Genomic DNA, 12519 nt, shown 5'->3' on the forward strand with positions numbered 1-12519 from the left:
TCCAAATAGGAGGAGGAATAAGGACTTGAAGTCTTTTTATATTGCTAATTTCATTCAGATTAATTTCTCAGGCCCTTTGCTTTACATTTTAAAAACCTGTGGAGAACTGATCCCTTGACCTGTCAACAGCATTGGAGCAAGCTGACCCTGTGTCCTTTCTAACACACAGGCTCCCAGGTCACCCCGCTTTAAGGTTTCCTCCTGCCTCCTCGTCCTCATCTGTTGTTTCTCCCTCTTCTCCAGACCTTCTTAACTTTGGAGTGACCCAGGGCCCAGTTGGTGGTCCTCTCCTTCATCTAAACTTACTTCCTTGTCACTTTACAATATATACTTCCCAGTACAGAATATTCTATTTTTAGCCTCTTTATAAATAAGGCAGAAAAGGCTACCATTTAGAGCATGGTTTCTCAGTCTCAGTGCTATTGACGCGTAGGGCCAGGTAAGTCTTGGCTGTGGGCTCCATCCTCTCATTGGAGGAGGCTTTGCAGCATCCTTGGCCTCTACCCATTAAATACTAGTAGCCCCTCCCCAGTTGTGACAATTAGACAATTATGACCTTTTCCTAAACATTGCCAGTTGTGCCCTTGGGGGCAAAATCACCCCATAAGCCACTGATTTATGCTAATTTTGTATAAAGCAAAGAAACCAAAAAAATCCTTTAATGTTGCACGTTATAAGCCTTTGACTTTATTTGGCCAGCTCAATTCTCTTTTAAAAGTCTCGATCCCTTAAAGTTATAAGAATCTGAACAACAACAAAAGAGTCAACAATAGAATCTCTAAGCCAAGTTCTGATTTTTGGATAAAAGAAGGCTGTGTGGGGTAAAGAAACACGAGATAATGGATTTTGTCTTTAGCTCTACACCGTTTCATTATTGGTAAAAACATGCACATTATCTTGCCTTTAAAGCAGCAATAAATGATATCCTAAATTAACACTCAAGTTCAGCTCTGCCACTTCCTGCCAACTGCATCCTGCTGAGGAAATGAAGGCTTGGAGGGGTTAATTCGCCCAAGTTTGGTAATTAGCCAAATCATCTACTTCTCAGCCCTTCATGTTCCTACCTTTAAGAATCTGAGACAATTTAGGTGAATTGTCACTATAAATTGTAAAGCTCTTAACACAGTAAGTGTGTGCTGTTATCTGCACTCAGAGATGAAAGAACTAAGAGTTAATGTCGTTTACAGAGGTCTTCAACCAAGACTTCCAGAACCTGTGTCTGGCAACTTGCTTCTTACTTAGCCTACCCTATTTGCATGTAAAAAAGCAGGCCACCCTTTCCTGTCTCCCCACCTTTCCCCACAGAACTTTTGTTCAAAACATCCACCATTCATGTTCTTCTAAACCTAAATGAAAACAGATGCCATCATTTTAATTGATTTTAAATTAGGAACAATAGAGATCTGATTTAAAAAAAGGTACAAAAAGTTACCTGGTAAAACTATGCTTCAGTCCCACCTTTGAACACCACTCCCCTCCTCAGATTTAACCACTATGAACTGAATTTTAGGACTTTACAGAAACTTCCTCTCTATATTAGTGTGTATGAATATGTGGTGTAGTATCTCTAAAAGCTGCCTTTGAATTTTTTTTTACATCTTCATGATATTATCATTTAAAACACACCACAGTGTCATCACTTATAAGCTTCCCTTATCACAGTCATCTCAGTTACCTTGAAGAACTGTGTTAACATGCCTGTTATTGCAGAATGATCAATGGAAGCAGATGTATTGGGAGATCTATTTCCATATGGCATTCCAGATGCAGAGCCTCTGCTTATCAAAGAATTGTTTTATGTTTCAGAGGAAAGGCAAAAAATAAGTTCATATTTCCATCACTAGATAGCACATTTGTTCTTCAGGCTTTGGGAAACAGGACATACAGCTTTTGGTGCTTGTTTTTATTTTTAATGTTCAATAAAATAGCTTTTGGGACTTACATTGTCTTTAAAGAGGAACAGTTGTAATTGGTAAAAGAGCACAAAAATGTACTTTTTAATGTTGCATAATTACGTTAACAAAATCATCCCATCAAAATACTCATTATAAATGTGCCCCCCCCCCATGTCATTCACTAACTTGAAAATGAAATTATAATTGCAGTTACAAAGCTTTGAGGCAATTCTGTTAGGGTTGTATGCTAATTTCACAGTTTAAGGCTTCTAATTTCATATTAGGTGAAAACATGATGATCCTCTGAAGGAACACACAAAAGAGTTTAAGGTTTGGGATGTTAAAAGTCTCCCTGCTCCTCAGCAATCACATTGGATTAAAAAGGAATATTGAGAAAATTTCCTGTGCATGAAAAGTGAGCCTTTATTTGGGTCAGGGGTTTAAAGGGATGGCCCTTCCCCTATGCAGTCACAGCTGGGGAGCAAATTCAGCAGCAGCGACTGCCTAGACTTTTGATCCGGGCACGGGCTGGGCTGTGTACCAACAGCCTCGTCAACTGCAGGCGGAACTGCAGCATCCATTCCTGCAGTAGCAGGTCAGCCATTGGCTCTTCGGTGACACGTGACTGATAGAGCCTTTTCTGTGTCTTTTCTCGCCCATCTGTGTGCAGGGCACTGATAGGCCAGGCTGATGCGCAGGCAATTTATCATCTTGATCTCCCACTGAGTCAGGGAGCTCTCCTGTCACCAGTATTGATTTCAGAGGATGGACTAAATTTCCTAGGATTTCCATTAAGAATTAAGAAAAAAGCTCTAAGCACGCAGGGTAGCCAGACAGACATGGATATGAGATGGCACTGTGAAAACTCGCAGGTAGCTTCTTCTATCACAGCCGGTGCTTAGCACAGCTTAGAACTGCAGCATGCAGGGTTTAAGATACAAGAAACCTAAGAACAATAATAATGAAAATAAGAGTAAACTGGGATAAACTAATTTTAAGATTATATGAAAATATTTCTTCTTGGAGATTGCATGTCAAATTTATGCACGCTCTATATGAAATGTAGAAAGATTGTTTAAATTTCTAAATGTCCTTAAACCCTGAGCATGGTTGCTTCTAATTTTGTTTGCTGCTTTTTCTGAGCTTCAGACTTTTTTAGCATGCTTGTGGCAAAACAACCAGAAACTGTGGTGTGTGTGTGTGTGTGTGTGTGTCTGTGTGTGTGTGTGTGTGTGTATGCATATATGTATTAAGTTGGTTCAAGTACAAGCATGAATAAAAGCTGCTTTCAATACTTGCCAGACTGCTTTATTATTGTTAATGACTTGGTGATAATTTTACCTAAATATGCTTAGATTCTGACCATGCATGCTTTTGCGGCAGAATGTTTTGTTGAGAATTCGTAAAGGTGGAATGTCTTAATTAAATAAATGTATGTTTGGTACAACAGAAAATGTATTAGTGATCAATGATTAAATCTGATTAACTAATGGAAACATTTCATCATGGTAAGGTTTAAGTAACATTTATTTACACTAAGTATAATTCTGCTTTCTGGAAAAAAAGTGCATGTCTGGAATTAATGAAGGTATTTATATTTTTGAAATATAAATTTTGATTATTTCAAATAGAGTGTTATTACAATTTTTAAAAATGCACCTGAGGTGAAAGATTTAAAAATATTATTTCAGCCTCGGGGAGGATTCTAAAACTGCTTTTTGTATATGCAAGAGATCATGTGCGTATTCATGTGTCTGTGAATCCTTTAGAGAACTGTTTGATACTCTTTTAGCTAGTTCTTATTATCATGAAGAAGGAAAAAGCCTTGGCATTCAAATATTTCCTAGGCCCATGGGAATTAGAGCCAGCATAAGCAAGACTATGGCCAGATGGGATTGGCATGCCTGACAGTGAGTGGAGACAATAGGTGGGGGTGGAGCAGATGGAGGACAGAAGGCATTGCAAATCTGAAAAGGGGAGAGGGGAGGAGCAGAGACTGCTTATTAGTGAAAGAAGCCTGGCCTCTCTTTTCGAGGGAACTTCTGATTGCATCTTCCTTTGATTATGAGACAGAATGTCCTGTTGGTTGTGAACTATTTTGCATTAAGTTAGGTAGCCCCTGCTTCATAGACTAGGGAAGAAATCCTTAGAAGTTGCCTTACTTGATAAGAAATGATATGCTGCTTGTTGTCAATTATAACCTCTTTCTCTTTGCAACGCTCAGGAAAAATAGGAGCAAATTTTGAATTAAGCTATTATTTGAGTTGGTAGTGTCTAAATATAAATATGGCAGTATCTACTAAACTTATTTACCAGACCTTAGATGATTCAAGCATCTATGGGGTTTATTGACCTTTTCCTGAAGTAAGCTTTCGATTCTGAAAATATTAAGAGTCCATGATGACTAATCTACTCTTATTTTACTTCTGGCTTATAAGTAGATGTACATTTCTAGAAAAAGTTTGAATGTTTTGAGTATTTGTTGATTTTATCATGAAATCTGGGGACTTGACTAATGCTCAGTTCAAATTCTGAAATGACATTACTCTCTCAGCATCCTACATGTAGCCTTCTGTCACCCATGCACACAGAAAACTGGGCACAGCCTTTGCCCAGAAAGGGTGTAAGACTATAAAGAAAATCAGTTTACTTCTGAATTCTATGATTTTCATGATTCTTCCAAAATTCTAAGGTGAACCCAGTCATAATTTCCAGTCCTAAGTATGTTGAGTTTGACCAAAATCATGCTGCCAAAACGTACCAATAAGGCAAATTTTAAAAATTTAAATATATATCTTTTGGTCCATGGGTCACCCACAGTTCATTTAATCATTTGGTTGGTGGATCTTGTGTATGGAAAGAATTTCCAATCTCCAAAGGAATTTTTGCCATGTTACATACCTCCTTTGACTTACCTTTTGAACTTTGGCTTGGCAAAGAATTAAAACCTAAGGTAAGACAATGAAAACATTTACCTTTCATATCTTGAGTCATTCAAGATAATTTAGTCAGGTCATTGATACTAATTTCCCCATAATTGAAGAATTAAGCCATTTTCTTATACTTTCTGTAGTCCTTTTCCTCCATGCCCTATTCTTAGAAACTTCTTAATGAAAGAGTCCACTAAACAGCAAAATGCTCACTTGACAAATGCCCTCTAACATTTTTAGAAAGAAATAGAGCCTGCAGACTTAACTTTGGACAGATATGTATATTTTGGAAGGTTGACCAGTGTGCATTAAGCAAGATGACCCAGTGATAAAGAATAAATATTTTCATTGATTTTGCACAATCAAGGTTGCTTAAGGGCCACATTCTCCTTATGGACAAGTGCAATGAAACTAGAAGGGCTCTGAAGTGGTATTAAATGTCTGGTCAAAATAGCATTTGGGCTCAACTACCAAGCAAATTTCTCACCAAGACATTAACCAGGGAAATGCTTACATATTTGCATAGTAATGAGTGATATAGCATTGCACATTAAGGATGTTTTGGGTAGTTATCATGAGATTTTACTATCTCTGTACCTTCCATATGCTTTTCTAATTTATAAAATGTGTTCATCCCACAGCATCTGGGTGCATTTATAAATTACAAGTGCAATCAATTAACTGTATGATGGATGGAGTAGGCAGAATGCTCATTGATGGAAAAAGCCCTCTTAGCTTATACATTGTAGCTTTCAAGTGAAAAAAGCACATAGCCAAGGACTTTAAACCTTTGTATACACCAAGTTGAAATTTTTCAAGAACTAAGCTTATACTCTCCTCATTTGGAAAATAACTCATTTGAAACAAGAGTTTTACCCTGTCAAAATTAGTGCTATTAATTCCAGTGTTATGAGCACTAGTAAAATTCATAGGTGAACAGTGTTAGTGGATGTTTAATTATACTCAGCCCAAGTGCTAGCTTTTAACATTCAGTCTTCTCTTTCATTTCCCATTTCCTCTACTCCCAGTCTTTATTCCTCTGCTGCTTTACCTGTCATTTATGAACTCAAATACCATGCACTCCAAACTGATACTACTAAACATCAGCAATAAGCTATGTATAAATTCAGCAGAATATAAAGACACTAAGTTCTTTTTTATACATTTTGGGGTATATTTAGGCTTTGAATTCTTTGATTTCTACTCAAGTTATATTGACCCAGAAAGACTGATTTTACTTTCTGCTCTTATTTATGTTTACTTGACAGTCGATACTTCAGTCTCCTGAAGGCTGCTTTCTCTCATCACTCAGGCACAGAGAATGGAGCCAAGCATAACATTATCAAATAGATAGGCAAATTTCAGTATACACAGTACTGGGGAGAGTCACAATTATAAACCCATGGATATCTCTAGTGTCCTGGAGCAAATCAAGGCAGTATGAGTCCAAACTGAATAATAACCATGAAAAGGCACAAGTGCATGAGATAGTTTTCTATTTTTGTGTCACAAATTATGTGTGATTACACCTTTCCATTTGCCCCTCAAATTTTCACCTTCATTTGTATTCACTTGATTAAGCATTAGTAACTATCTCAGCACTGTTTTCCAGAACTCTATTTTACATTTTTGTTTTAATTGTTGTGGTATATATATATATTTTGATACCACATATTAAGCCACAATTTAATTATTTTCTTGATTACTAAATGGCTCAAATACTATTCTATTTTCCCACAACTATCATGTAATTAACCTTTTGTTATAAAGTTTCCATTAAGTATTGCTTAGTTTAAAAGACAAAAACTACATACAATGGTGAGAAAGACTTGAATATTATTTTTGGAGACCAAAAGAAAACAGACCAAATGAAAAATATATTTATAATGTATACAAAAATGTAGATTACATATATATGTACTCGGTATATATAATAAAGCATGTATTATAGATATAAAACTAAGATCACCTTTATGAGTTAAAGACATGATTTTATTATCAGATCAAAAATGTTGCATAGAATTTTGATTTTTTTTTTTAAAGTTCCTTGTTTTGGAGTTGTATAGGTTGCGTAGTTGCCTCAGACATTCGATTTTCAATTACCCATGGGTGAACTATCTATATATTGGATTACCTTATAAAACTAGATGTGCTTTCTAGACTACTTACCCTCCCATGGGCTTCAAAATCAGTTTCAACTTCATACCGTGGATGTACTTCTTCTCTCAAATCCCACAGCTAAATTTGGGTGGACCACCTATCCATTAGGTTTGTAGTAGGACTATGATATTTTCGGAGTTGAATGTAGTGTGTATATGAATATGTGTGTCTTTGTACAACACTACTAGATATTTAGTTGCTAAATAATAGATTTAAAGGATACATATAATATAACTAGAAATTTCTGGGGCAACAGATACTTGGGTCTGCCAACAGTTTTCTTAGACTTCAAACAGTGTGTCATCTCTTTCCAGAATGTTGACAGTTATAATATATATGCAGTTATATATACTAAGCACCTATTTCGGTGGTTTTTTTGTGCATTTGATAGTTAAGATCTGTTGAAATATCTACTGATTGAATGATCTATACCAGAACCCTGCTAGATGTCATGGATGACTCAAAGGGAAATAACATACTTGCTGCCTTAAAAATCCAGTTGAAGATTCAGGACAAATACACATAAAACTAGAGGAGTATTTGAAGGCTGAACTACTTAACGTGTAGTATCAATTAATGAACATATATTTGCTGAACATTTGCTATACACTTCATGGTAGTTTGGAGAAAGGAAAGTTCAAGATACACTGATGTTATTCTGCTATATGTTTCCTATGGTCACTTGAGCAACCCTAGTTATCCAGTCACACTTTAAAAGGCAACACAAAATCATGTCAAATCAGGTGGGCTACACATCCCATAATACCAGTACCAGCCTCCAAATTGGTGCTTTAGGGCACTGAGGGTTTTTGATAATGAAGCAAGGTCCCAAGCAGCTTGTTTCAAAATCAAAGTGGGTACTTCCTGTTCTACACGTTCTCAGGGCAGCATATTGATTTCTTAAAAGCTGGTTCATACTTTATGAATAAAGCAAAATGTGTACAACATTTTTCCTTAAAAATCACCCACATACTTAGTTTGTATTCATTCTCTTTATTGAAATTAGCTTTCATTGTGAAATGTTTTCCTTTAAAAAATAAGAATTGGTGTCCTTTTACTAATGGGATGATTTGAAATATTGAATCATTTCTCCAATAGTAAATTAGACACTCTGAGGTAAGTATAACTATCTCAAGCCACTAAGATATAACTGAATGCCCTTGTAAATTGCCCCAGCAATAATTTTTGGTATGCCTGATTCTACTTTCTATCTTTGGTTCTGCTTTTTTGATTTCTTTTTTAAGGGTTCCACCAAAAAGAAAATACAATGTGGGCGGGTCTAGGCAGGAAGTTAAGATCTGGCCTTGAGTGAAACAATCTTGAGTAAGTGATAATTATGTAAACACTCTACTCATGTTACTGAAATGGTTATCGATACTATTATTTCTTCAGTAAGAAATTTAAAATACAATGAATGATTATGGGAAACTTCATGAACCATTCATCAAAATTGAGTGAAGTGATTCCTAGGTATAAAATATTAAACTGAATAGTTCTTGATTATATTTCAAAATTTCAGGCTAGAGATAGTAAGCTTAAGTCACTGTTTAAAGTCATCTATGTAACAAGGATTTCCTAGATTCCTGCCTTTCTGGTTTTTCACATAGCCATTGAGATTTCAAATGCAATAGCTAATGTCATTTTATACAGATGGCTACTGACACAATAACAAAATAAATACTGACTTCAGCCTCTTTCTCTCTCTAGCAATTCCCTAAATGATGCATCAATTCTTTGTAGTACTTTAGGAAGAGAGAAGATGGTTTAAAATGATGAGATGAAGTAGAAAAATATATGCTTGGTTTGTTTGAAAGTGTCTACAGTGTAAGGACATTTCCAAAGATATGTCATGCAAATGAGGATAATGCATATTTTATGCCTGTAAATATTACAAAAGGGGGAGATTTATAGTTCGCTTTTTTATGGTTGTGGTTGTATTTTTTCCATTATCTTTCTTTGAAGAGAATTATTTTATAAATACTAGTTTTGCCAACTTATATGTAATATACAGGATTTAATTAGATACGTATGCATCTTTTTAAAATTTTTAAATAGAAGTTTTAATTTGGAATAATTTATCAAGAGAAATGTTGCAAGCATACTATAGAGAGTTCTCTCATCATCCAGTTTCCATTAATGTTAACATTTTATTTAAGCACTGAACATTTGTCAGTGCTAACAAATTAACACTCAGTATATCCTTTGAGAAATCATTTGTTTTTAGAATTTTTGACGTCATAGATGCCACTGAGTATCATCAGACTACATTTGGAAAATCTCAACATCACTTGGTTTTATACCCACCAGTACCTAAGAGAATCCTCCTCAGTGGGCTAGCCAGAATTTCCACTCAGCAACATTCAATCAGTAATGAAAAAAAAAAACCGTCCTTTAATTTGTACATGTTTTTTCTTCCCATTCTTATTAATGGTTTCATTTTGAAGTTGTTCTCAAAATCTCTTCACCTCTTTCTCTTTCCTTGGGAAATGTGTCATCCTCAGCCAAGCAGGTACTCCCCAACTTTAGCCTTACCCTTATATCTGCCTCCAATTCACCTCAAATTCAACATGCCCCTTTGTGAACAGTTTATTTTTTGGAGTATATCTAATTTTACAACATTGTCTTTTAACTGATTTATTTAAAGACATTGTACCACAGAAAGTTTTACTGCTACTGGTATGGTAAAGACCGACTACATACTTTTCTGGTATTTGACATCTCCATGTTTAAAGTGAAGGATTCACAGCTCTAATACTGCAGGATTTTAAAGTGTGAATGAATGTAAATTTCCCTTACAAGTTTTTAAAGCAAAGCAGTCTTAAAACATACACTGCTTTTCATTTTGTTGAAACATTTCCCCTGAATTTGAGATGAATTTGCATCTGGAATTTTCTTAGGGAATTTTCATTTTGAAACTAGTGTGAGAACAATTCCAGTCACGGCTGCCATTCATTAGAGGGAAAGCTCCTTTTCCATTTCTTTAATGAAGAATATAGGGACTCATTAGCATTCTGTGGACCAGGCTGGTAGATTTCAGAGAACTAGTGATTTGGAATGCTAGAAACCCAAAATAGGGAAATGCTGCAGAAGAAACAACATCTCTTCATTTCAACATCATCTTGGCAAATGAGGAAAAAATTTCAGTGTGTGCATCACAAAAACAAGCAAAATTCTTTGAAAAACAAAAGGAAGGGGCCCCACACTCCATGTTCTTCTCCTTGTATTCTAAAACCTGCACCTTTATGGCAAGACCATGAAATTATTTCATATCTATTTTTCATAAAATGGATGTGAAGAGAGCTAAATTATTCATTGTTAGTGGAAATATGTATTACATGTGTCAGGAATCTGATTCTCTGTCTGGTATTCCTAATAAGAACCCTATGGTGTAAAATCAAGGGTTGAATCTACTAAATAATTACCCACTTGAATGTGGTACCTACCATGTATATTATTAGGTTTTATATCAATAAATGTTTTATAAAATGATGCATACTCTGTGCTAAATGTCCTTCATTCCCAAATCAGTGTCAGATTCTTCTCTAAGAAATAAGGTGTACTGTAGCTTCTAATGGAAATGGGAAGGAAAGTGGTGACATAAGCAATCAACAACACAGTCTGAGAAAAATTATCACCTGTAAAGATTGATGAAAAACTAAATTTGATAAATGCCAAACGAAATCCTCAGAGGTCAAGACTTTGAAAACATTTTTCTTTTCACTTTCATTTGTGAAAAAAGAAAGTGGATCTGTGTTGGGAATAAGAGGTTAAATGTGTAGGACAAATTATTTTTATAGAGGTTCACAAATTTATATATAGTACAAATATAGCTTGCAAGTGTCTAAGTAATTTGAAATGTTTAGCAGGGAAATATTTTTAGATTAGATAAAAGGAAATGAAATTAGAACTTTGTCACTTATAATTTCAAGACTTAATATAGGGTAGATTCAGTGATGGCATTTTTTTTTAATTTATTTTTTTCTATCTGGTGTCAGCATCTAAAAAACAACCGAATCTGGTGGATGCTCTGGGAAAGCCAAGAGAGGCAAGGTCTTCTGGGGTGTGATGACCACACGCTTCTGGTTTCACTATGGCCACGTGAATAGAGGCCTGGATTCTGCTTCAGCAGCTCTGGAACATACGACTGATTATCACCCTTAGTGTCTTTCTTGGCTAATTGCCTATTATATATTTTATTCTTTTATTGGGAGTAATTCCTCTTTGCATTTAAAATTTCCTGTAACTGGTGGAATTAAATGTAGGAAAAGTATATGTGGGTTGGAAAAGGATGTCATCAGATAACTCATCATTCTTTGCCCATTTTAATTAAAGTGACTGAGAAACTGTCTTTATGTATTTTACCTTGTATTGTTTGATGAAAGATGTTCAAGAACAGAAACATCCTCTAGGAGGGACTTTCTGTTCTGTGTCTTAAGGTTTGGTGTTTAATAGGAGGAAAGTGTCTGCGGACTCAAGAGAGCTAAATCCTAAAGACACAGTTGCGTGGCCAGACCTAGAGCAGAGCTGGTTTGATGGATTGTCTTACTTTTATAATGCTGCTTTTCTCTTAAACCCCTTTCTAGAATTCAGAAACCAAAACCTATTTCACATCTCACTGGGTGACTCAGATTCTACGTTTGAAATATCTGTCATTGGTCTTATTTATAAAATGGACTGAGACACCCTGCCACTATCCAAACAGAAGTAGAAGAACTTTTTCTTACCTTTTCTCCTTCCTTCTACTCTTTCTTTACGTTCTAATTTCCTGTTCACTTTGCCTGTTTTCTTCTGCTTTACCTCTAACAGAAGTCTGCTACTGGCCATCTATTACTATTTCTTTTTTTTGCCCCATTTGTGTCACTTAAGAATCAAATTTTGAAACCAATATATAGGTATAAAATCACTTAGTCTTTAGCCATTTAAGACCTCGTGGAGGTCAGGAGGATCTACTGGATTCTGACATTGAAAGGAAATGCATCGAGTACAACTTAATTCTTAGATGAATAGCATTCCACAGGATTTTAGGAATGGAAATAAGATTTCTCATCATAGGAGCAGCTAATTGGGAAGAAACTATAAAGTCCTCAGGGTGTAAGTATTGGAAATTTGATTTTTAGTAAATCCCTGACACTCCATTTTTAATTGTGTTGGTTTTGCTTTGTTTCATTTGTGTTTTGTTTTTGTTTTTGTTTTACCTTTTAAATCAAGGGCATAATATTTGTTGTTGAAATTTTTAGTTATTCTAGGATAAATGACCGAAGAGTAGGTAAAATGGTATCACTAGTAACAAACTGTTATGTGACAATTCCCTTACTTGAATCATGGTGAGGTAGTCACTATTCTACCTTAAAACCACTCTTTGTTTTAGATAAAAACTGTCACATTCAGCTGACAAGTAAAATGTTTGGAGCCAAAAAAATTCACTTCACTAATAAAGCATCAGGCCCTGTTTATTGGCGTTTCATCTTTAGCTATCAGCAAGCCATTTCATGAAATGAAGATGATTATTTCTATATACATATGCAACTTTTTAT

General features: G+C 35.3%; 1 protein-coding gene across 28 annotated transcripts in view; it reads left to right on the plus strand.

Moving 5' to 3' along the window:
* NRXN1 (neurexin 1) overlaps window positions 1-12519 on the plus strand; it is a 1068016-nt gene that overhangs the window by 1011350 nt on the left and 44147 nt on the right. Inside the window, exon 1 of one of the 28 annotated variants that reach the window (XM_036925925.2) lies at window positions 2563-2767. The exons of 26 other annotated variants lie outside the window; for them this stretch is intronic. In XM_036925925.2, coding sequence (XP_036781820.1) covers window positions 2735-2767 — 33 coding nt within the window. In that variant the 5' untranslated portion in view covers window positions 2563-2734. Of the gene's footprint in view, window positions 1-2562; window positions 2768-12519 lie in introns of those variants that run through there. One more of the 28 variants, XM_036925924.2, reaches the window with a different exon arrangement.

This window comes from Manis pentadactyla, chromosome 2 (genome assembly GCF_030020395.1).
Source record: "Manis pentadactyla isolate mManPen7 chromosome 2, mManPen7.hap1, whole genome shotgun sequence".
Lineage (NCBI taxonomy): Eukaryota > Metazoa > Chordata > Mammalia > Pholidota > Manidae > Manis > Manis pentadactyla.